Genomic DNA, 23,393 nt, shown 5'->3' with positions numbered 1-23,393 from the left:
AAAACATGATGGGAATGGTAGGACATTGTTGTCACGTTTAACCGTGTTTTGCCAGCGACCCCTGTGTAAGGCTGGTTGGAGTTGCGTTGACTGTGTGGAGAACTGAATTGTTGGTTTTACTAAGTTTGTTGTTACAACCGTCTAGTGACTGGTTTAAAACGTGAAAACGTTGATCCTTTACTATGGTAACGATACAATATAGTGACGCCTATTGCTTCAGTTTCTTATATGTTTATTTGCACACGAATGAAGCAAGGTCAAAATGTTGCAATCTGCCCTGTTGGAATAATTAAACAGTGATAAATGCAATTTTGGAGCCGTCAGTGACTGTGAGAGCTCGAACCATCCTCCCTTTTCTTTCTTAGCAACATGAGACTCTTTTTTATTAATTTAATGATTTTTTTTAAAGAATAATGTATAGCAACCACATATTTCACAATGATGGTCTTGACTGTTCGAACTGAACTCGACTCGTTAGGTCCAGTCTATGGCGCAAACGAATTGGAACTGCGGTGTGACTTAGGTAGTTTCATGTTGTTGGGCTTCTGTTTGATCGCAGTGACAAGAAACTGCCTGAATTACTCCAGTTATTGTCATCGCAAACTTTTGGATTTTAGTAAAACAGAGGAATCTCTGGCCTTTTGCTACCTGAAGAAATGGTTTCTGTGGCAAAACATGTTATTGCGAAGATGTGGAAGGATGGTGCTACTAACAATGCCTAGCGCGGATTGCTTTTGCAGATTAACTGGAATATACATCTGTCTAATTGCCTATCTATCCGATATGTGGATAGACTCTAACATAACAATGTTTTGTGCAAGCACGTGTATGAACAGCATGGCAACGTTTTAAATAGTTCAAATTATGTATATTTTTCTGAGGGCAAATATATCATTTTAGAATTGTATTGTGATTGCAAAGGTGACTAGTTGGATCTGTTTTTCGATTCTTTAAAGATCTAATCGCGTCGACAGATAGTTAAATAGATCGATTATACGTATAGAAAGATGGATAGATATATAGGTAGAAGCACAGCTAGTTAGATGGGCAGTTGTGTAAAGTGTTTTACCAGGTTTGAGTCGGCCAGAAATATCTATACTATCCATTAAAGAAGTTATTCCAAGTATTAATAACAGAGAAATGGGAAATGTACCGAACGAGGGTGAAAATGAGCAGATGAACAACACGATTAGTTCTGTAGCGCATTAGTTTTGTTTCGTGAAGTCACTTTTATACACTTGGATTATGATCTAAGGGAAACAAAAAGAATATCTCACACTCAAGGGTCAGGGCGTTTTTCATTCCTCCAATGTCAAGTTATCAATGCTTTGTAGTCTTGCAGTACTGGTATTACTTTATTTTGTTATAATGCAATTGATCCAGACATAAATGATAATATAAATATTACTCAATCATTATTAATGGTGGCTCAGTCTATCACAACGTTACTTTATATTAAATAAAAGAGGCCGGGTCGATATTACTGCTGCTAGGCACATCTCACTATAGTATTTTTAACTGGAGGCATCCAAATGTATAAAAACATAAGGCAAGGCTCCAATTAGACCCTTTCCTCTGGGCCAGGAAGCTTTAGTATCGTTCTCACCGTGCTATTGTTTGGTTCGTTCAAATATAAAAGAATAAACTGAGCGAGTTTGCGCAAATATTCTTCAAATCGTTCACTTTCACTGTCAGTTTGCAATCTGGGGTACCTGCAAATTTAGTATCAGCTACTGTTTAAAACACACGCAGAGACTCACATACATCGGTCACTTAACCCGCCGAGTGATTTGTAGAATAGAAATTCATCAAAGGAAAGGGGGAAACCTTGATATTACATTTTAACATTAATTGGATATGAGAGAGTGTTTCAATCACGGGCTGTAGCTGATTGCCGATCTGTTTCACGGTGTGTAGTATACTATTTATTGTAAAGAAGTTTGATTTGTTTTGCTGCTCATCTGCGTGTCTCCAGTGTGTTATGAAGTGAGCCAAATCGGGGGATACAACAAAGAAGCTCGTTACTGTTAAAGATGTCGGAGCGTTTATAACTGCATTTAAACTACTAGAGTTGCTAGGATTGCACAATGTGCTCTAGAGCCAGGAGCAAAGGGCCCCATTTCTTGTATAGTTAGACCTGAGTTAAACCTCCGTCTTTAAATCTAAATGAGGTGTTTCCACCCAAATGGCCTGCAGCGACCCCGAACGACGGGACTTTTCCTATTCATGATGCCAGTTGCTGCTGCTTGGAGACAATCGCCATTTTTGGTTGGCAGAGATACGAATATGTGCTTTAAAAAAGCCTTTAAATATATAAGTATATAAATTGGGAATATACAAGAAAAGCCCAATGATTTGCAACAATAAAAACATATAAATTTATCATTGCAACAATATAACAGCATAGATACTACAAATGGAGCAATAAAATCGTTATCCTTTTTATAGACGTATATTTTTAATATGCAGTTCCTATTCGTTGTGGCCAAGTTAAATGTTGCATCTTTTCTCCCATATATATACTATCGCCTTTAATATTAGAACACATCTCTTTTAATTAACCCCATAATACAGAAAACTGCATCGCTCTAATCGTTTGGGAGTGCACATTACACTATATTGAAAGTGAAGCAGTATACGATATTAAGCAATCGTTTTTTTTAAACGACGGTTTGTATATCTCAGACTGTTTTGGTTGTTAAAGTGAGAACATTGCAAGAATCCAATGGACATCCAGAATTTCAGTTCCAACGGGACGGAGTAATGACGGTGCGAGTGCCAGATTATCGCTTAAACAAATACCGAGTTAAAGGATTGGCGGGTGTCTTTGAACCTGCCTTTTAACATTTGCACTGGCCGATGGACAGTTTTCAGCTTAATAGGATACATACAAATATGAGCGGACACCTCGGCATGCTTTGAATAAACACATAAAAATAATTTATTTGCAGAAATAAAATAAATAAGTTTAATTTTCTCACAGTTCGCACCCTCTATTTCTCTTCCAATATAAATTGGTACATATAAAGGGAATTTACTTCAAGAACATATCGAATAATTATAGCTCACAACTTTACTAAATAAGTATAGACTATTATAACAAATCTATTTAAAAATAAACAAGCGTGTTTTAACTTTGCTCCCTCGGCTTCGGTCACAGTGGCTGCAGAAGCGATGGGCCGTTTGTTTCATAATATATACAACATTCACCAACATATGTAGACGTGACTTTGTACTCCTGATTCAAACATCCGTTTGAAACCAATTTACAGACACGGCGTGAAAGTCTTGCAGGCGCTCATACTGCACAAGTCTCCTGTTGAAACAATCTTTCTTTGTTTTACTATTTAGTATCTTAACGATTTTTTAAAAAAAACAAGTTTTAAGATACACGGGCTTGAAGTGTTGAATATTGTCAAATAAATTTTCTCTAGTTTACCCCAAATTTTTTTAAATCATCGTGGAGGCAAAATAAACTTTTTGAACGAGGGTGCAGGCGGGAGAACAATTAAGTTATTTTTAATCACATCCAATATAAGCCAAGGCAAGTAGAATCAAAATACAAAATGACGTTCAAATTTGTGCACACTTTAAAATATAAATGCCACGATGCTAACAGCCAATATGTGAAGCTTTAAATTGATCTGTTCTAATATTTGGATATTTTCTCACTTGTATTCACGACATGGTGGCTTATAGTTTAGCCAGGTTCCTGCAAGTATTTAAGAAAATATTTTTAAAACGGGAGGACCATTTTGGAGAGTCAGGATATAGTAAGGCTTCAATCATCACATTAACGAATAAGCAGATATTATCCTCAGGCTATGATTTGCTCAACACCCAGAAGCTCTCTTGTGGCATTTTGAGGAAGCCACTATTGTAACCCAACAGTCCAGCTGACAGTCCACTGCTTGTCAGCATAACAGCTCCAACATTAAGACTGAAATGTTAGTCAAGTGATTCCTGAGTCCAAACAAATGAACATCTATTTATATTTAAATTAATTTCTTCCTGAGTTGAATAATGCAGTTTATTGCATTAATTTTCTAAAATCAAAGACTGACAAAAAATGTTTAACAGTGCGTATAAATAACTCGCCACTTGTTGTAATCTTTCGCATTGCCTTCGCCATTGCTCGCCCTGCGGTTTGCCTAATATCCAAATCTCTTCAACCCCAAAGTCTTTGTTCAGCCGAATCACATCAAATCAAGTTATCTCATACAACCTTCTAAATGAATTTCTTGCAAAGTTAAACATTGTTAGTTTCCATCAATGAGTTACATTAAGAAATTGGTTTGGTATGTTGGCTCGCCGAACTGCTCCCTATTTCTATAAACCCCACACTACCCATTGAATTTTGTTCGTATTTGTGCATTTCGCTATTTTTTTGTACCCATTTTCAAGTCGATTGTGGTTTTCGAATTTCCATTCACAATTTCTCCCTATCTTCACAATACAAACATTTTTCTTGGCACTTATTCTCACGGAAAGGGCGGCACCTTAAACAGATGGGAAAGATAACGAGGGAAGAATTGGCTTTAATTTAACAACTTATAACCTGTAACAATTTATGTATAAGTTTAAAACAGTTTATAATTATTTACTCGTTCACTATAGCTAAATACGGTTTAAATATAAACTTTCCGTTCTCATTTGTTATAAAGTAGTTTTGTGAGTAATTTAAAATCACACAGCCTTATAATGCAGAATAATATGTAGCCGTGTCTTTAATGTAACTGTGAGCTTTAAAACATCACAATGGGAACAAAAGCAAGTTCTTGGTTGAGAATGCAGGAGCTGGAACAAGAAACTATCTTTAATCCAATTGGTTCTAGTCCTGCTCAATTGCGGACTTTTGTCCAAATTAAAATGTGAAAGAAAAGTCCCGTATTGGCTTGTCACGGTTTGTGATGTGTATTTCCACCACAATCTCTGCTGTATAAACTTTACATTTGCTACACATTGAACTCACACATATTTCATTCAATGGCACCAAAACCTCGGGCTAATATTATTAACTCAAATCTGGACGTTCCAAATCGCCAAATCACCACTTTCTTCTACCCATCAAACACAAATATCACAAGAATGATCTGCTAGGATGATTGCATTTAACACTTTTTATGTTATTGGTTTAAGATAATAACAGTAATAATAAGACTGACGATTATGAGAACCTGGTGTGAGAATTTGTCACACCAGTTAAGATTAATTAGGAAGCAAAATAGTTCCTTCAAAGATTGCCTTTTAAAGTTAACCACGTTTTGTATTTTTAAGGATAGTTGCTCAATATGTATATATGTGTGGTGCTGTTCGTTGTTTAAACCCCCACTTCGCCTCTAAAAGTATTTAATACGGGGGCGATGTTAATTGTTTAACCCCCATTGCGGATTGATTTACGTTTTATTGTCGCTTTGTCGGTCTCATGAAAACTTTAACCAATCGTTTCGCAGATAGCTCACAACATATTAGCTAACTCTACTTTGTTAGTTGAGAAGTTGAGAGAACAATTTCTAGTCTTACATATAATTTCCCAATGAATCGAAGTGTATGATGTTTGACAATGTCGATATCTGGCGCTATTAGTAACTATTTTGTCGATTCTCTTATAAGTCATGAAAGCGAGGGGACGCCTGCAGCAAAGTTTACTTCGGGTCAATATATAGTCTCCAGACAGCCGGGGCTCCCCGAGCACCCCGACTTTCCTGCTTGTAATTTTCAACCGAAGTCTCCCGTGTTCGGCGCCTCTTGGGCCCCCGTGTACTCTCAGCCCTGTGCCAATGTCTCCACATTGTACCATCCATACGTCCAGTCTCACCCCATCCCGCCTGACAGCAGGTACATGCGGTCCTGGTTGGACCCGACCCCCAGGGCCGTGGCCGTACCCGGGATACCTTCCAGCGGCCACGATTCATTGAAAACAGAGTCACCCGCGGGTCACGGCGGCGAAACCTTACCAGCGGCACTGCAAAAATTACATGCGGAATCTTTGGAGAGCGAAACCATCAGCTCCGGGAAAGAGCCGCGCTATGAAGACAATATATGTGAAGAGAAGGCAGACAAAGAGACATCAGAACAAAGTAAGTTCTCCGGGAAATGTACTTGACTTATCTCAGAGCACGCAAAAAAAAAACGCGACTGGAATAAGGTTCTAATTAAAAGGCAGTTTGCTTCCAGTTCAGCCACAAGTATTTAACTGGTTTTATATTGCTTGTTATTTTATGCGCCTCCGTTCTATTTTATGGCTTACACAAGTAACCACCTGCAAACCTTTAATGACGGATTTGCCAGTCTATCCTCTACGAGGCAATAAATAAATTAATGAATGAATACAACTTTTTTCCCTGCTTGGTATTTTCTGTTAGAATCAATGTTCTGTAGAACGGTGAGCTAAAATATGCGGCACACCATTTTTATGTGAAGCCGTTTAGAGGGGAAAGAGCGCGCAATTTATACAGTGCTGGTGGGGTTTGGCGTTTACTCTTCAATTGCAAACGTGGTAATAAAGAGCAAAAAATAAATCTAAACCATCCGAGGGCGCCCGGCGGTTGCCAGTTTAGTAATACACTTTACTGAAGGGAAGACGCTTAGGAATATGACCACTACACACACATGCTACCTCAACGTTCAGCTCCATTGATATCATTTTCAGTTAAAAAAATATCCCCCCATACGCATTGCAATGTTAGAAGTGCATTGAAGAAATATGATCACGTTATAATTCTTAATTCTGATCTGCTTTTTCGCCTCCACTCATTTTCAGACAATCCTTCTGCAAATTGGTTACACGCTCGTTCGACAAGGAAGAAAAGATGTCCTTACAGCAAGTATCAGACTCTGGAGTTGGAGAAGGAGTTTCTGTTCAATATGTACCTCACCAGGGACCGGAGGCACGAAGTAGCGCGTCTGCTCAACCTGACTGAGAGACAAGTCAAAATCTGGTTTCAGAACAGGAGGATGAAGATGAAAAGACTCAGTAAGGAGCACGTAAAAGAGTTCGAGTGACTAGCTTGTTGAGTTAGACTGTAGCGCGTAGCTCAGAATGCTTTCACTGCAATATATCCTTAAACCACTGTAGTTCTGAGAAACCGACATCCTTCCACGGCAAAGAATAGCCAGAATGTAAGGTTTTAACATTCAGCAATTCGGCTATTTATTTCGAACATTTTAGTGCATTCATTCAGGGAATAGAGTCACGTGCAAAGGATTTTATTGCAGGATATTAAGAGATACAACTTCCTCTCATTCTCATCCATTATAACAGCCAGAGAGAGCAGCGAGCTTTCATTCCCACTACGTTTTCTCTCTTTATGGTTTAAAAAAAGAAACTTCAGGTTATTTATAAATTATTACAATTTCTGTGAATGTTTTGGTGATGGCCTTTGCCGCGGGACCGGAATGGACCGCGCTCCAAAGCAACCTTTTGCAAAAAAGAAGGGATCTTTTTAACCTACGATTAAATATATATTTTTAATCTTTGTTGTTCGCAATGATTTAACACGACTTATTTTCAATTGTTTACATGCAAACGTGAATGTTTATAATCCATTTCGAAGACGCATCACATTGCGGTGGTTTTTAAGTGCTGTTTTCCCGATCCTGTATCTCTTTGATTTGAGACTTTGATTGTTTCAATGGAAGTGTGGTTACTATTTAAACCGATTGATGATATACTTTGCGATCTCTATTTCTGTAGACTTTAGTCTGTGTGTTTGAGTGAGTGTGGGTCTGTCGTTTAGGTTTTAATGTGCAGCACGATACTCCTAAGGTTTAAATTAGTAGGTTTCACATTTGGGTGCCTGTATCCTTTGTTAAGAGTTTGTATAACTAGGGGTAACTGTTACCACGTGGCTCTTTAAAAAAAAGGTTTAATATTGTATTAAACACGTTCAACTGTGTCGAAGCGAACATTGAACGATCTGTAATATAGAATTTCATGACATTTTAGAAATAAAATATTGTTTAGGAATAATCTGGCGAAGGGGCTCGAATTATGATTGTCCACAAGGTTTGCACAAAAGGAGGATGACAAACCGGATCAGCTCCAAGAGATAAATTCTAGCAACAATAAAATCCAGATAACTTGTTTAATATTCTCAGTATCTCTCTGTCTCTGTCCCATGTGGAGCTGGTGTATATATTCCGAGTTTTGTAAGTTTGTGCAGATTTTACATTTAAGGTGAACGAACCAACTGTTTCACATCAAAGCACCCCGATTCCAGGTGGCCTTTACTCTTAGCTTAATTTTTATCCGGAGCTATCCGACTTCAACAGCGCGCGGTTGCACTATTTTAATGTGATTCATTATTAATAATATTAGTAATAATAGTCATACATGAAAGCCACTGAATGGCGTTAAACATTTTGAACCCACCGTTCTCCGGACACCTAACACCACAATCAGTAGATGGAAATATATGAATGTATTAAAAACGGCTGCAAAATAAAATGCTGCTGAAAGTTTGAAACGGATATTTCCGCGTGAACTTGCGTCTCCTTTTTATAGTCTTGCCTCATTCCTGTGCCTGATGTCTGAGAACTAGACCCATTAAAAAAAAGGAAAAAAGGTAGCTGCATTTAATAAATAAGCTTGGTGAATAATTACAAATGGAAAATGAGAAGAACTGTTTGGAAACAGGAGTATAAAGTCAATTCCTAACGTCTCTACAGGGACAAAATATTTATCTGATAAACCACGAGGCAATAATTGGGGATTAAGCTAGTGTTTATGCCGGACATAAGGACAAGAATTAATTCAGTAATTTTATCTTGCAATTCATGGGCTTTTCCGATAAATCCTCTCTAACAGTGGACACAATGGCGGGTCCTCAATTGAACAGCACAGAGAAAGGAATGCGCACAACTGCTGAGAAAAAGCATAAAACTAGGCAAAGTGTCCTGTAAATAATGCGAAATCAAAATGCCTCCGTCTTATGAAGGAATCTTAACCAGGGTGTCTCGCCGAATAAGGCATATTCTCAAGTTGTTGGTACGGATATAAGATGCAGAAACTCCAGCTTCATTCCTGGGAAGTTGGTCGACATTCAGTAAGTTGCTCACTTACTTCCAATGCTTTTATCATTACATGATCTGAAATATCCGCTATTTTGTGCTCTTTGGATCCATTAATTAACTCCGCACTAAACATATTATGAACAAAAATCCTAACCGCATTTATCTGCTGTTTACTTTGCATATTTCATTGTCTAATACAGATCCTAAAGTATGGAAGTTCATTACTTATTATTTTGCACACGTTGAATCTTAAGCATCACATTTATTGGAACAAGATAAAACGCTTGGGGAATTCGAACGCAAAATCTAGCATTTATACATGAAGGGGATTATGTGTTCTAACATAATTTACATCATCTAGTAGGAAAGAATTAACCCGTTATCTATGTTCTGCTGGTTTACTTGCATTGTTCACTATTATAATAAATGTGCTAAGTAATATTCCTCTCGTCGACCTACTTTCAAACTAATGAGACATCACTTCAACACTGCTCTCTTTGGAACTTTAAACTCGCTTCTCTTTATTTAGCGAATAGAGGGAATTTATATGAAAACCTTATTACTCAATATATATATATTCTATCTATCTATCTACATATGTGTATATATGTGTGTATATACATATATGTATGTATCTACCTATATATGCACACATACATTATAGATGAGAATTGTAAGATGACTAGAATAAATTAATGCAGAAACCTATCTGCTATACGTTACATCCATACATGTAAACATATATTGCAAAAAGGCTTTGACAACCGCAATTGAAAAACGAAGGGAAGTATTACTGAATCAATTATAAAATTTGCCATGAGGAATTTGCACCCAAACAACTAATAGGGACATTTTAATGAAATGTATTTAACTTGAAGACAATTGCATGCTAAACAAAAATACCTTTAAAAGTAATATATATATAAATCTCTTATAATAAGATGCATATTTCACCATACTGGAAAGAAAAGTTGATCAATTTCATCGGGTGTTCAGGTAGATGACATTTCTGGCAATGCAACAAGGGATAATTAGATGGGAGGAAGGGATGCTCGCCACCTTAAAAGCCTGCTCTTTAAGTTGGTTCAGTGGAAGGGCTGCCATATTAAAAAATAAATCTATGTTTAGATGCTTTAACACCTTCTTATCAATGAATGGGGTTACGCGGCCGTTTGAAATTGCTTTTACTGGACTAGATGAAAATAATTACAGTATCAGCATGTCGTACATTATGACTAATATAATAGCAATTATTTTCACTTCAATATTTTTTACAAACACAAGAGACACAAACGCATACAAAGAGAAAGCAGAAATGAGCCTTGCATGGTGGAGAAGGAGGAGGAGTTAGGAAGGTGTCTGTCATTATAGGAAATTCAGTGCGGTGTGCTGCAATAAAATAATATGACCGTTGTAAAAGTTTATAGGGTATAAATTTCTGAAGGTTAAGAATTGAACGTCTGTAAAACAAACACAGCAAAGGGAAAACTTTCAGAACCTATTAAATTAAACTCACAATTGGAGGTGGCAAGCAATAAAAATATGGCTTTGTGTTTTATTTCTGAGGGGTAATATATAGGAACTGGATTTTTTATAGGGAAATTCGCGGTGAATATTGTGGTGTAACCAACATGCTTTTTAGACTCTAAAGCAAGCGACGCCCTCTTTTGTCTTACTTCCTAACCATTTCAGGCTGCCAGAAATTACTGCAATAAAAAGCTATACAGAATCTGGCGAGACGTCTGGAGCAGGGTCTTTGGATGTGTTTACAACCCCGCGCCCATGCATGGGACTTTATTCTAAAGCAGAATGCCCAATTGTTTAGTCTCGAAGGTGGAGACAATAGAGTTCTGAAAGCTTTCTTTCCCTCCCATTTTTTCTTTTTCTTCTTCCTCTTCTTTACTGCCCATTAGGAATTTAGGTTGTTAGCAATCCGCTAGAGCACTTCACTACGGATGTGGTTTATTGGTACTGTCTACGATTGTATGTGACGACGGAATTGAAGAGCTTAAACATTCTTCCTTCGCCGCGGTTTGGGTCTAATGAATTCTTTATAGTCAAGATTTTATAGCTCTATTGCGCATATTTGCTAATGCTTTTTCACCCCGTGTTTTTTTTTAAAGTCCAGAATACTTCTCCTTGACTCCAGTAGGTGGCAGCATTGTTCCACCAAACTCAGTCATGGACTTCACCGGACGTCAGTCCAAGAACCCGGGATTCAGTAGATTTAACATACACATAAAAAGCATACAGCCCCTGCTTCGATTCTCCCCTGCCCTTTTTGCTCGATCCTGTTGCGCAATATTTTAAAAATTAAATATTTAAATACGTTTACTAAAACTTTTCCCCCATCAGCTATTTTGCGCAGTATTGGCAAATTGTCACTAAAGCTCATTTGAAATGTATCTTCATTACAATGTGTTCATCTGCGCCACGTTTTATGCAGGTTTATTTAATTTCAAACTGCTTCATAATCCTGAGAAGAGCACAGAAAAAAATAAGTTCGTCCATGTACGACAAGATAGTGCACAGTATGAGGCTGAAGTCAATAAATAAAAGGAGACGGTTCTATTATAGCGAAATCACGAGGTTTGCTACACTTGAGGAAATATATAAAATGTTAAGGATTCGAACTTTTAAATATGCGTTCGCACAGCTAAATATCTAACAACCCGTGTGTTTGACTTGCAGCTGGCTATGCTAAAACATTATTGGGAAAATAATTTGTTATACTTCTTTAAAGACATAAGTTACGTCGAAAGATGTTCTAAGTGTACATTTTCATTTCTGGATGCTTAGCTTCCAAATGAACTTTCAACCCCGTTACATTTCTCACGTCCCAGTGCACACACTTTTAGATTCAATCTGTCCTAGACCGTTGTACATATATTGATTATTGTTTGTGTGTCTGTCTTCCTTTCAACAAACCATATACCACACATTTTCAGTGTAATGGCCATCCGCATGGACATTTCCTCTAGACTTGTTTCCAGACCTTGCTGATTTATTCTTTCTCAGACTTTATTGATTTCGTATTTCTCCGTTGCACGATTTTAGAAGATGCACAGTTTAGGTAACCACCCCTCTAACTGTCTGCCTCTGTATTTAAATCAAACTGCAGGCCTGTTTTACATATAACAGAAAGGGATGTGTTTAACAGTCTACGTGCAATAGGATTTGCACAGAACAGAACTGACTGCAACATTATCTAAAAGCAAAACTGGAGTTCCGCCCAAGATAAAGGCAAGACTATACTTCAATTAGGATTGTTCTTTCTCTGCCTCTGTCCCTGTTTCTGTCTCGGTTTCTTTTTTCGTTTATGACTTTCTCTGTCTCATTTTCCTGCACTATCATATCTTTTTTTATAGATAACACGTTGTCTATAATTGCAATAAAAGCAGAATATAGCACAAGGACGCCGAATGCAAGCATTTTTTTGGTGATACTTTATTTTTGACTCTTTAAAGTCGTCACATGATTCTCCCACGAACTACAGACATAGAATTAGGTCTATATAAACAGGATTACCATTTTGCAATTGGAATCCCACTGTACCTTTACTACGTGTGTATGCGAATGCTTGTGTGTGTCCATGTATATGTGGGTGTGTGTGTGGGGGGGGGGGGGGGGGGGGGGTGGTACTTACCTCTCTGTTTCCACCTTCGTACGTGTATATATACTATATTAGTTAGGAACATAACACGCATGCGGTTTTAAATTTCAAATTTGCAAAGTTTGGTAATGCTTTCACTTTTGTGCAAGATACCAGCTTTCTATTAATTTCTGATTAAATTCCAGTGCACTGCTATGCATCTGCTAAAAGTATCAACAATGTCTCAACTGATTAAGGAGGCATAAGTATACATACACAAACACATGCATAATACTCCATCTTCTATAGCCGGCAACAGAGTTACACATGGATGGAAAATGAAATTAAAGAGCCAGCACCAACACCTATAACATTCTGTCTCGCTGTGATGCTGCATATTTACCAAAAGGCTAAAGTTGTGCCTAAGTGCGGGGAATCTACTTCAGTTGCATGCATATAATGTCTTCAGGAATACATGTAAACCCATCGGTAAACAGATTAAGTAGAAGTAAGTTTATTTTCTGAATAGATTTGGAATTAAATCTCATCAGCATTTGCAAATGTAATTGTGTCTGTGTGCACGATAAGTGCATTGGACATCAAAGTACGCACACACGTGTATATATATATATGTGTGTGTGTTTGTGTGTATAGACCGAGAAAGAGAGATGTATAGATGGAGATCTTCAAATGAAATTCACAATATTTAAATACTTTTATAGCTAAACTTAGGAAATATATATTAATACTTTCTAACAAAATGGAATTACATCCATAAAATGATGGACATTGCCGATAAAGAGATTAAACACATTAAAAGCACAAGGAAGCATAAAGAGCAATATTAACTAAACAGACCAGAGCACGTCACGGCCGCAATACCTAATAAAACAATCACGTGGGTCCTCACGGGCCGGACACTCGGCAAGTTGTAGATTTTATCTTTTTTGCCGTCAGAAATCTTTTTTCTAAAAGTCTCAAAAATTCTTTGGATAATTAAGCAGTTAGAATAACAAGTAGCGAGATGATCACGTTTTGGCAAGGTTTTTTTGTGTGCGAACTTCGCGGTGTTAATAAGTATCTAGTTGGTCTATGGTGCCGTTATATAGCATTCTTAAAACATCTTTATGTCACTTTAAATCCTAGCATTTGTTCCGTTATATTTAACATTATTTCCGGTAAATTCGAGCCAAATTTAAGCAGAATTTAATCAGCTATAAGCGATTGTATGGACCATTACTAAAAACGAAAGTAAAAGTTAATCTAACAATCGGAAAGTTGTCCTGTAATCTTAAGGATAAAAAGAAAGTAATATTGAATTATTCTAATCTGAGTTAGAGAAGCCCCATGTACGAGTACTCGGAGAGGAAAAACTTTCGAACAGGAACCTTTCAATTAATGATTACACCACTAGGCTTAATTCAATCCCATTCCTGACACATTTATTAGTTCAGAAGGCTCATAATACTTACACAAAAAGCAGATCATTCAAACACAAGAACGTTCGCAGAATCGAATCATTTCTGAAAGTTGCTAAAGTGCTTCACACACTCTAGGCTTTTTGAAATGCATGCCAACATATTTTCATCACAATATCCTTATTCGGGGTTGTTTGATCAGTTGGTCATATTTCACTTGCAATACGTTAACTGCATTTTCTTATTTTCATTGTCTTACTGCACTCAGTAACTTTGGACAGATGATGGTACTTTTACAACACCGGTGCGTTCCGTTTCTCGCCATCTGACTTATCCCTTAATATTACAGAATAGAATGGATATCTGCAACCCAAGAATCATCAGTTTTTCTGCAACACTCACTTATTGAGAAATTATATTGCAAAACATTTGTTTATATATTATAGATAGATAGATAGACGGAGAGTGATGCATAGATAAATGAACGGACTGGTAGGCAGAGAGACTGGATGATAGAAAGATGCATACTAAGTATATGAATATGTAAAGTTTCAATATTGTTATATATTGCGTGTGCTGGTTGTGATAGTAGCTGGGTAGTCATCCATTGGCACAGCTACCCGAAAGTTTCATTTACACCTTGCACTCAAACAAGTTCTGTTTTAACTAACTTTTAAACTGTTATCAGGGCAGAAACTCGATTGATTTGGACCAGACTTATGTTTATACATGGGCATTCCGTGTGCTAACGCAAAATAAGCCATTTGCAAATAATTGAAATGTATGATTAGATTTAGTATGCTTCGGGACATCGGTCAAGGTGAGACAGATCGATTGTAACTTATTGTTGACTTCTTCACAAAATCAGAGTATCAGATCCGTTCTATAGGGAAAGGGTTCGGCATTACAATGCTGGGCTCCATGTTAGCTGGCGATAGGGAACTAGCTTGCTTTCAATTGTCAAAAATAAACCATAACACTTAAAATAATACAAGGTCACTATAATTCATGATTATGGCGTTCCGTTAGTGGGTTAATACTAAATGATCAGTTTGAAAATATGAGCCAGAATTACAACACCTTCCCTCAAGTTTACCCCGATTTTAGAATGTAATGTCAACTCGTTGTAATTAATTTCAAGTATACATATGCACACAGATATATATCAAATCTACATAGTATTTTATGATAAAGAGGAAATGGATTCGAAGCAAGTTAACGCACGTCTTTAGTGAGCTTTGTGCTTTCCTGCATAAACCGTTTATTTGGAATCACTGCACTTGCTTTCTGTAAGAAACCTTTGCTTCTGGGTTGGAAACGAAAACTCTCTTAACAAGCTCAAATTTGCGGTGTAACTTGTCACCCAATAACAAATAGTCCGTAATTTTTTTAAATATTAAGTGTTGCAGCTTTGTAGAAAAAACAAATTGTTTCGTGTTTAAAAATAGTAAGCATGAATAGAGCGTCCACTTCAACAAACCTGTGTTTTACTGCTCCGCACAGAGCGTCTCGTAAAAACACTAACTGCCGTTCACTGCATGTTATAAACAATAACAGGCTGTGCTTTTATTGCGCTTTATAGTTCCTTAATCTCTTTCCTATAGTTCTCAGATGACTGTTACTGTTCCAGGGTCCGTCCAAGCACCAGATAAAAGGCTTTATTAATAATAGGAAAACGGATCATTAAATTATTAAATACCACTAGATTCCCCTATTCCTTAAGATAAAACAATTTTTTAAATAAATTATCCCAAATAATTCGCCTTTGAGTGCTACTGGACATGTCGCTGCGTTGCAATAACTTGAGAGGAAAAATAGCAATTAGACCCAAAGTTGATGGTAATTAGATTTCAGGTTTGCTACTGTACTTCCTCGTCTTGTTGATGTAACTCTGACCTTTAAAAGAGTCGCATATTCTCATTAAATGGTTTGGAAATTAACGTCTGGCTGTCTACCCTTTACTTCACAACAGCATGGATACTTCCCCTTATCAATCTTTGGGTGGCGTATGTATTTCATCTGTTGTAAAGCGGCTGATATCCCGGTAATGAACATGGTTGAATATATTAATCCGCATATTCCCCCCTCTCTATCTTTCTCTCATTCCCTCTCTCTCTCTCACCATTCCCTTTTCACGCGGTGCAGTGTCCGTACGGAGTAAGCGAAGCCAATAGGATGTGGTTGAGGTAATAAATGCAAATTATCATGAAAAGAGACGGCAAAATATGAAACAACTCATTTGTGCTGAAGTAAATCACAGAAAACTGTTTATGAGTGAACCTCCTCACGAAGATGTGATACCAGGACACTATATGTTGAGATCAATAAGATGAAGGCTTAATCTTAAAAAAAAAATCTTGGCTTGTTTGTTTGTCTGAATACCAAACATTAAGTTCCCTCGGTTGAGCAGAAAGCTGCTAGTCCTTCCCAATGAGCTCCTACTTTGTGAATTCGCTGTTTTCCAAGTATAAAAGTGGGGAGACTCTGCGCCCCAATTATTATGACTGTGGGTTTACCCAGGAGCTGGGCGGCAGACCCACCGTGGTTTATGGACCCGGGACCGGGAGCAGCTTCCAACATCCCAGCCAGATCCAGGATTTTTACCACCACAGCGCGGCCACCCTCTCCACCTCCGCGTATCAACAGAATCCATGTGCGGTGACGTGTCACGGGGATGCGGGCAGCTTCTACAGCTACGATGCCCTGCAAAGGCAGCCAATTTTCGCCGCCCAACAGGAGGCCGAGCTGGTCCAATATCCCGACTGCAAGTCGACGGCGAACAGCCTAGGAGAAGAAGCAGAGAATTCAGAACAGAGTTCCTCTCCGACACAGCTTTTCCCGTGGATGAGACCGCAAGGTGAGGCTTTGACAGGAGCCAGCAAGAAATAAAGAGACAGAAAGGAAAGGGATAAAAAACACACACACAGACACATTTAAAAAACACAGAAAGGTTCCTTTCCTGAGCCAATAAAGGAGATGCTGAAACTTTAGTGTTTTACGATTCTAAACTTCAACACTTGTAAATTACTTTATACTTTAATGACCCTGAAGGCGGTTTTTTAAGTGTGGTATATTGCGTGCTGTTTGTAGTTTTATTGCAGTTTTATGGCGTATTTTTTTCCTACGGTGTTGAATACTGTTTAATAGTGTTTGGATCCTGTTTTAGAACCCCTGGTATAACAGCTACAAAGCCTCACTGAGCTTACTCTCTTGTTCCTTTCTCTCTCTCTCTCTCTCTCTCTCCCTCTCCCCCTCTGTTTACTAGTAGCTGCAGGACGACGCAGGGGAAGGCAAACGTACAGTCGCTATCAAACACTAGAACTTGAAAAAGAATTTTTGTTCAATCCATATCTGACTCGCAAACGGCGGATCGAAGTGTCACACGCACTGGGACTGACCGAGAGGCAGGTCAAAATTTGGTTCCAGAACCGAAGGATGAAATGGAAGAAGGAAAATAACAAAGATAAGTTTCCCAGCAGTAAGTCCGAAATAGAAGAGACTCCAAAGGAGAAGGACGGGAAAGAGGAAGAAGACGAGGAAAAAGATTAATAGTAATATTAATAATAAAAATAATAATTTAAACAGAATAAAACGCTAACAGGACGGGGAATGAATAGAACAATGTAGACGGTTTTTAAATAGTGCGGGTGTGAGAGGCAGAACAAATTTTACTGATTATTGTTTGATACAAAATATTGTACGGAAATGTATGGAGGTGTAGATTAAAAGGAACATTTCAACTTTTTACCAGATATATACGTGTTGTGTAACATTCTAGCTATTTTAAGTGGGTTCGTGTAAAAGTATTTGATGTGAAGTTCATAGAACAATGTATTAGTGTGTGTGTGTGTGTGTTGAAATCCTGCTGTAGAACATTGAAGCCGTGTGCACTACTTCAGCTAATGACCATTAGCTTACAGAAAGATCCTGACAACATGAAGCTGCCTATTTAAGCTTTAGCTGTTTTAGAACGTGTTATTGTTTACGTCTATGTTGTATTTATAAGATTGTTTTCTCCAGTTGGCATGTGCATAAGTAAAGGCTGTTTTTTTTTTGCAAAACAAGAAGAAAGTGATCTTTAACTTTTAACTGTGAGGAAAAGTCTACTGTATGCGTGAATTGCTTTTATTGGGGGAGTGGGGGGGGGGGGGACCGGTGATGCATTATTGTTATATACGAGATTGGCCTATTGTTTGAACATGCAAGCGGCGGAAAAGGGTAACAATAAACTTTACAAGCGAAATCAGAACTGTGAAATTGCTCGGCTTTTTAAAAAAATAGAATTTCTTTCAATGAAAAGGTTTGGCAAAAAAAGAAACTGTGCATATTGTGTCGAGTACGAGATAGACAAATGCACTGAGAGTTAATGTTGTTGAAAAGTGAGCATTAAAATATCAATAACACATAGCTTTCGCACCTGACTCAATTTGTCGTTGTGACCTTTTTATTAGCGGCCTGTTTATGTTTGCAGTTCACTTGACTCATTTGCACTCATAATTCCTCCCTCCCTCCACGCCCCCCCCCCCTGTAAAAGAGAGAACAAGTTCAACTTCGCTCTGAAATACCTGTGGCGAGTATAAAGGGTAGATATCTGGTGTTGTTTGTTTGTGTGAAAACTAATGTTGTAGTTTTTGCAAAATAATAGATTCTGAAATCTCTCCTCTGGCCAGTGACCGATATTAAAGAAAGATTTGCATTTCTCTAGCGCCTTTCACGACCACCGGACGTCTCAGAGCGTTTTACAGCCAATGAACCACCTTTGGTGTGTAGTCACTGTTGTAATGTGGGAGAATTAAGAATTAAGAATTAAGGTAGAAATCGATTCTAAGAACTTGTTAGAACGCAACCGAGTCCCAAAAAAGCTGTTTTGACAAATGCGTTTCCCAATGTAAGCTACAGAAAGCCAATCGATTGATTTTTTTAAATCCCCATCTAAAGCTTCGATCCACCCAGCCTAGAACCCCAAGTCGCGTCCTATTCACCTTGTATTTAAAGTTAAGTCACATTATTACTTGGATGCAGGAATTTTGCTTTTGCTCAGAGAAATGTTTCCATCATCCAAGGAAACAGCGGGTAGCCTGGCTCTCATTGGTCGGCCGTGTCACGTGCCGATATCACGTGCACCGGGAGGAAAAAGGGGGTTCTTCTAGTGTAAATCTGGACTCTTAATTCCGTAATATATCACCGTACCTCGTAAAACCGACACTGAAACGTCCCGGCCTACAAATCACCGGCCAAATTATGAGTTCATTGTATTATGCGAATGCTTTATTTTCGAAATATACAGCCGGAACTTCAGTTTTTCCAACCGGGGTATTTTCCGAACCAACTTCTTGCGCTTTTGCCTCCAACTCCCAGCGGCCGGGCTACGGCTCAGGATCGGCTTCGTACGCAGCCACTGTGCCGGCTTTGTACAGCACAGCTAACAGCCTCCACCACCAGAGCCCGACCATGTACACGTCTCCTTACGGCCTCAACGCCAACTCCTTTAACATGCACTGTTCTTCCTTCGATCACAACATCTCATCAATGATGTGCGGCGCGGGGGACTCCTGCAAGCAGAGTTGCAGCAAGTCGGAGCAAAGAGAGACAGACCCCCAGTCCGAGAACTTCCGGATCTACCCTTGGATGAAGAGCTCAGGTATGTGAAAAGTCACAGAAGGTGAAACCTCTTAGAGGGACCGTGAATTACTTTATTGCATTATGGTGCCGTGTTCATTTATGACGTTCACCGAAACAGGGGTATAAAATGCAATGTGCTCCCCCCATAAACAATCAAGTCGCTGAATTTGATGTATGATAGCTCCTTGTGAAAAAATTTCAAAGCCACCTTAAAATAAAATAGGAACTAGAGGGCTGCAAAGTTGTGCATTAAAGGGTAAATATATTTGCACACTTCAAAGGAACGTTTATTCTTGTCCTCGTAAATTTTCACCAATCTGTGCTCTTAATTCCAAGAAAAAAAGCAATGAGCCCGGAAAATCCCTTGAGACCTAACTGGCCTCTTTTTTTTTTACCTTTTTCAGTTTATTTCCATTAAATCCTGTTGCAATTCCGCTTCGGTTCAAAGTTTCTCTCTGTGTTTCTGAGTTGCAACGCGCTATTGGGTGTTGTGGATGCGGCTGGAAAGGGAGGGGGCGGGAGGGGGGGGGGGCGGTTGGTGAATGTAGCGGCATACATCAGGGATGGCAAGAAGATGACAAATGGAGGCTACAAAAAGTGCGCAAAACTAGCATTAAATATTTAAAAAGATATTTCAGTTCAGTGGGAATTACTTCAATGCGCAGTCTATCGTTGCTTTGGCCCAGTCAAACCAATGCGGCAGTTTGTACTTGTGTAGCATGTAAGGTAGGGAGAGGAGGTGGGGGGAGCCCTGAGCACCATTACCCCATTTTAGCAGCTCTTTTCAGCCCGCCAGGCGAGAGGGCTGTTTCTCTGCCTATTCCACATTTGTTGTATTTTCTCCCGTATGTTGAAGAATTGCAAAGCTGACGACCCTTTACTGAATTTGGAGATTGGTGCTTTCCTGCATAGCCGGGTAGACAAAGTGCATCACAGTGTTATGCTTTGAAACACATCGCAGTATCCATTTTCTAGCTACCTGTCAGTTTCAGGTTACATAACGTTAACTCACCAAAATCCAGAGAGGATGTAGGACAAAGATCATCCATCAATAGATTACAGTTGTTAAACTAACACAAATATCCTTCTTTAAAAATAATAGCTAAATAGAAAATTAATATGTTTTTGAGTCTCATTACATGACTGGTTTCAGGCCTGTAAATGCTGTGTAAACAGTTTAAATACTTTCACATACAGAGACATCCTCCGTCCTTTATAAAGCATTAATACAAACTTTATATTGATTGTAATCAGTTACTTTCCGACATCAATTTATTATATCTGCCAAGGGGATATTCGGGATAAAATGTTAAAATTCGTGGCAATAGTGAAATGTAGGAAAGGGTAATGCTGAATTTTTAAAGGACTTTGCTGTCTTGTTTGTGATCTCTTTTTTTCTCTCTCTCTGTTTCGCTCTCTCTTTCGCCGCCTCTACCTTGTTCATGGTCCAGCTACAGACAGGAAGAGGGGACGTCAGACCTACACCCGGTATCAGACCCTAGAGCTGGAGAAAGAGTTTCACTTCAACCGCTACCTCACCAGACGGAGACGCATCGAGATCGCACACGCTCTCTGCCTGACTGAAAGGCAAATTAAAATTTGGTTTCAGAACAGGAGGATGAAGTGGAAGAAAGAGAGTAAAGCCACCAGTCCACCTGATGCAAGCGAAGAAAAACAAGAAGAATGAAAAAATAAACTTCTAAAAACTTAAAAAAGAGGCATAAACTTAAATGACTTTTTTAACAAATGGAGCGATTTGTTCCTCATTTCTTAACACTGAAACAGAATACTACCTAAATCTGTGACTGTTTTACTTGTAGTTTGTTTTGTACAGATTAGAGGGAATAACCCAAATCTATATTGTACAAGTACAGTTAAATATAGTCTGTGCGATAGCCTTTTTGATGTGGTGAATTTGCTGTTGCTGTAATTAGCCTTGCTTTACCTTGTGTATTTAAAGGATAACATGTCAGTGACTTTATATTTGTTACTGTATCGATGTCATTTCTTGTCAGTAAGAAATAGTTTCGAAAAGGAGCTGTGTGTAGTCACAACCCGTGTACAGATTATTAATGTGTGTCCCGTATAAACCCCTGTTATAGTTAAATATATAAAATGGTGTTCTGGTGGAAGTGTTGAGTGTAACTTCTATGTACATTTTTTCATATTTAAAAATGGACCATTTATGTCTGTTCAGTTGAGTTTTCGCGCTTTAGTATGAAGGATGTAAACTGTTCTGTGAAATAAAATTAGGGTTTTTTTTCGTTATTGTGCCTCGCTATCAAAGCTTATATTTTGTACCACACACGCACACACATACACACTCACACACACACACACACACACACACACACACACTCACACACACACACACACACTCACACACATTACAATCATAACATATCCCTCAACGAAAATATAAAACGCCGAGACTGATTTTATGAGTCAAGACCAATTCCTCTGCCAGACTAACCCAATTAATGGAATATTTTCGTTCTGACTAATTCCCAGTTTTGCGCCCCAGTGTATAACACTCGACTCTTTAAAGCTCGCTGTCCTGATTCAGCAGAACTCGACAATTACACGCAACAAAGGGACTGGAAGCATCCCGAACCTTGGCGTGGGAGTTGTAAAGCTATCTATGTCTAAATAAAGATATAACACTTTGTGAAGACAGTGTAGCTGGGTTAGGCGTCGGGTGTCAAGGCAATGTATTTCAGCGAGTAAATAGTTGGAAAATTACTCTTACATGATGCATTTAATATATGCATTGTGCGTAAATGCACTTTACATATCTAACATATCTGTCAATGAAATATTTTTGTCGAAAAGCAGGGGTAAATATTCTTCTAACACACATTAACAATATATGACATGGGTAATACCATTTTCACATACAAGCGATTGTAATCTTTTACATAATAATTAACTAGTTCTGTTATTTTAAAAAAATCTGACGATTATTATAATTTGAATGTTCTCTGATGGTGTTTCAGGCGCATTGCGCCTTATAGACAGTGGAGGTAAATTCAGTCAATTAACCAGGGGCTCGAGATTCCGGTCGGCTTACCTTCGCTCTTGCCCCTTTCAGTTTTGGGTATATAGGACGAGTGAATCCTTCTGACTTGATCAAAAGAAACCGGTCTGCTATTGTATTAAAGACGCACTGTTGTTCCTTCAAAAGTAAATGTCAGGGTAATAGGGATTAAAATTTATTTTTGAGAAAATAATAAGTCGAACTGTGAAAATTGGCTTTTAAAATGAAGCCAGGCAAATTTCGTTAAACGAAACGTTTTATCTACTTATGATAAACTAAATTCATAATTTTACATCATATGTTTCAAATTGCGCGAATCGCAGACCCACAGAAAGAGGAAAAAGTCCAGAAATATTTGCGTTTCGCAAAAGCTATTTTTTAATTTTATGTAGTTACCCTTCTTTCTACGGAAAGGAAGAGATGAATGCGGGAAACACACGGAGAATTGGGCTGCGATATAATCTGGCATGAATAAAAAGACAATCCATGTAAAGCTTGACGTTTTGTAAGAGAGCATTTAATAAAAAATATTCTTTTTGCCATTTTGCTTTAGCACAAAACATGGCGGCGAGGGGGCCTGTTGTTAGTAGTCATGAAGAAATGCAATAAATTCCTTGTTGTTTTATGAAAATTTACAACTTTGTGATAGAACTTTATGAGTGGATCGGTCCTTCGATTGGCCGCTGCCGGTCATGTGGATAGCAACCGT

General features: G+C 38.3%; 3 protein-coding genes across 4 annotated transcripts; all 3 read left to right on the top strand.

The window, feature by feature from the left end:
• Window positions 1-5,155: 5,155 nt before the first annotated feature.
• On the top strand, window positions 5,156-8,472 carry LOC147101006 (homeobox protein Hox-B9-like). The gene is made up of 2 exons (XM_085966163.1): window positions 5,156-6,080; window positions 6,764-8,472. The coding sequence occupies exons 1-2, from the start codon at window positions 5,564-5,566 to the stop codon at window positions 7,003-7,005; spliced, it is 759 nt and encodes a 252-aa protein (XP_085822289.1). The 5' UTR covers window positions 5,156-5,563; the 3' UTR covers window positions 7,006-8,472.
• Window positions 8,473-12,647: 4,175 nt separating this feature from the next.
• On the top strand, window positions 12,648-18,446 carry hoxb8a (homeobox B8a). Of its 2 annotated transcripts, none has more exons than XM_085966165.1 (2): window positions 12,648-16,882; window positions 17,294-18,446. In XM_085966165.1, the coding sequence occupies exons 1-2, from the start codon at window positions 16,456-16,458 to the stop codon at window positions 17,572-17,574; spliced, it is 708 nt and encodes a 235-aa protein (XP_085822291.1). In that variant the 5' UTR covers window positions 12,648-16,455; the 3' UTR covers window positions 17,575-18,446. The 2 variants fall into 2 exon arrangements, with proteins under 2 accessions (XP_085822291.1, XP_085822290.1); XM_085966164.1 differs by having other exon boundaries at window positions 12,649-16,882; window positions 17,291-18,446.
• A 96-nt stretch (window positions 18,447-18,542) lies between these two features.
• Window positions 18,543-21,921, top strand: hoxb7a (homeobox B7a). The gene is made up of 2 exons (XM_085966166.1): window positions 18,543-19,666; window positions 21,099-21,921. The coding sequence occupies exons 1-2, from the start codon at window positions 19,267-19,269 to the stop codon at window positions 21,332-21,334; spliced, it is 636 nt and encodes a 211-aa protein (XP_085822292.1). The 5' UTR covers window positions 18,543-19,266; the 3' UTR covers window positions 21,335-21,921.
• The last annotated feature ends 1,472 nt before the right edge of the window (window positions 21,922-23,393 follow it).

Source organism: Somniosus microcephalus, chromosome 24 (genome assembly GCF_052327205.1).
Source record: "Somniosus microcephalus isolate GS21.2 chromosome 24, FLI_Smic_1.0, whole genome shotgun sequence".
NCBI classification, from domain to species: Eukaryota; Metazoa; Chordata; class Chondrichthyes; order Squaliformes; family Somniosidae; genus Somniosus; species Somniosus microcephalus.
Note: the sequence above shows the minus strand (reverse complement) of the source record. Positions and strands in the feature narration are given on the sequence as shown.

Coding starts and splice junctions, on each gene's coding strand:
- LOC147101006 (XM_085966163.1), top strand. CDS start 5,564: ATGTCGATATCTGGCGCTATTAGTAACTATTTTGTCGATTCTCTTATA. Junction 6,081..6,763: donor CAAAGAGACATCAGAACAAA/GTAAGTTCTCCG, acceptor ACTCATTTTCAG/ACAATCCTTCTGCAAATTGG.
- hoxb8a (XM_085966164.1), top strand. CDS start 16,456: ATGAGCTCCTACTTTGTGAATTCGCTGTTTTCCAAGTATAAAAGTGGG. Junction 16,883..17,290: donor CCCGTGGATGAGACCGCAAG/GTGAGGCTTTGA, acceptor TCTGTTTACTAG/TAGCTGCAGGACGACGCAGG.
- hoxb7a (XM_085966166.1), top strand. CDS start 19,267: ATGAGTTCATTGTATTATGCGAATGCTTTATTTTCGAAATATACAGCC. Junction 19,667..21,098: donor CCCTTGGATGAAGAGCTCAG/GTATGTGAAAAG, acceptor TTCATGGTCCAG/CTACAGACAGGAAGAGGGGA.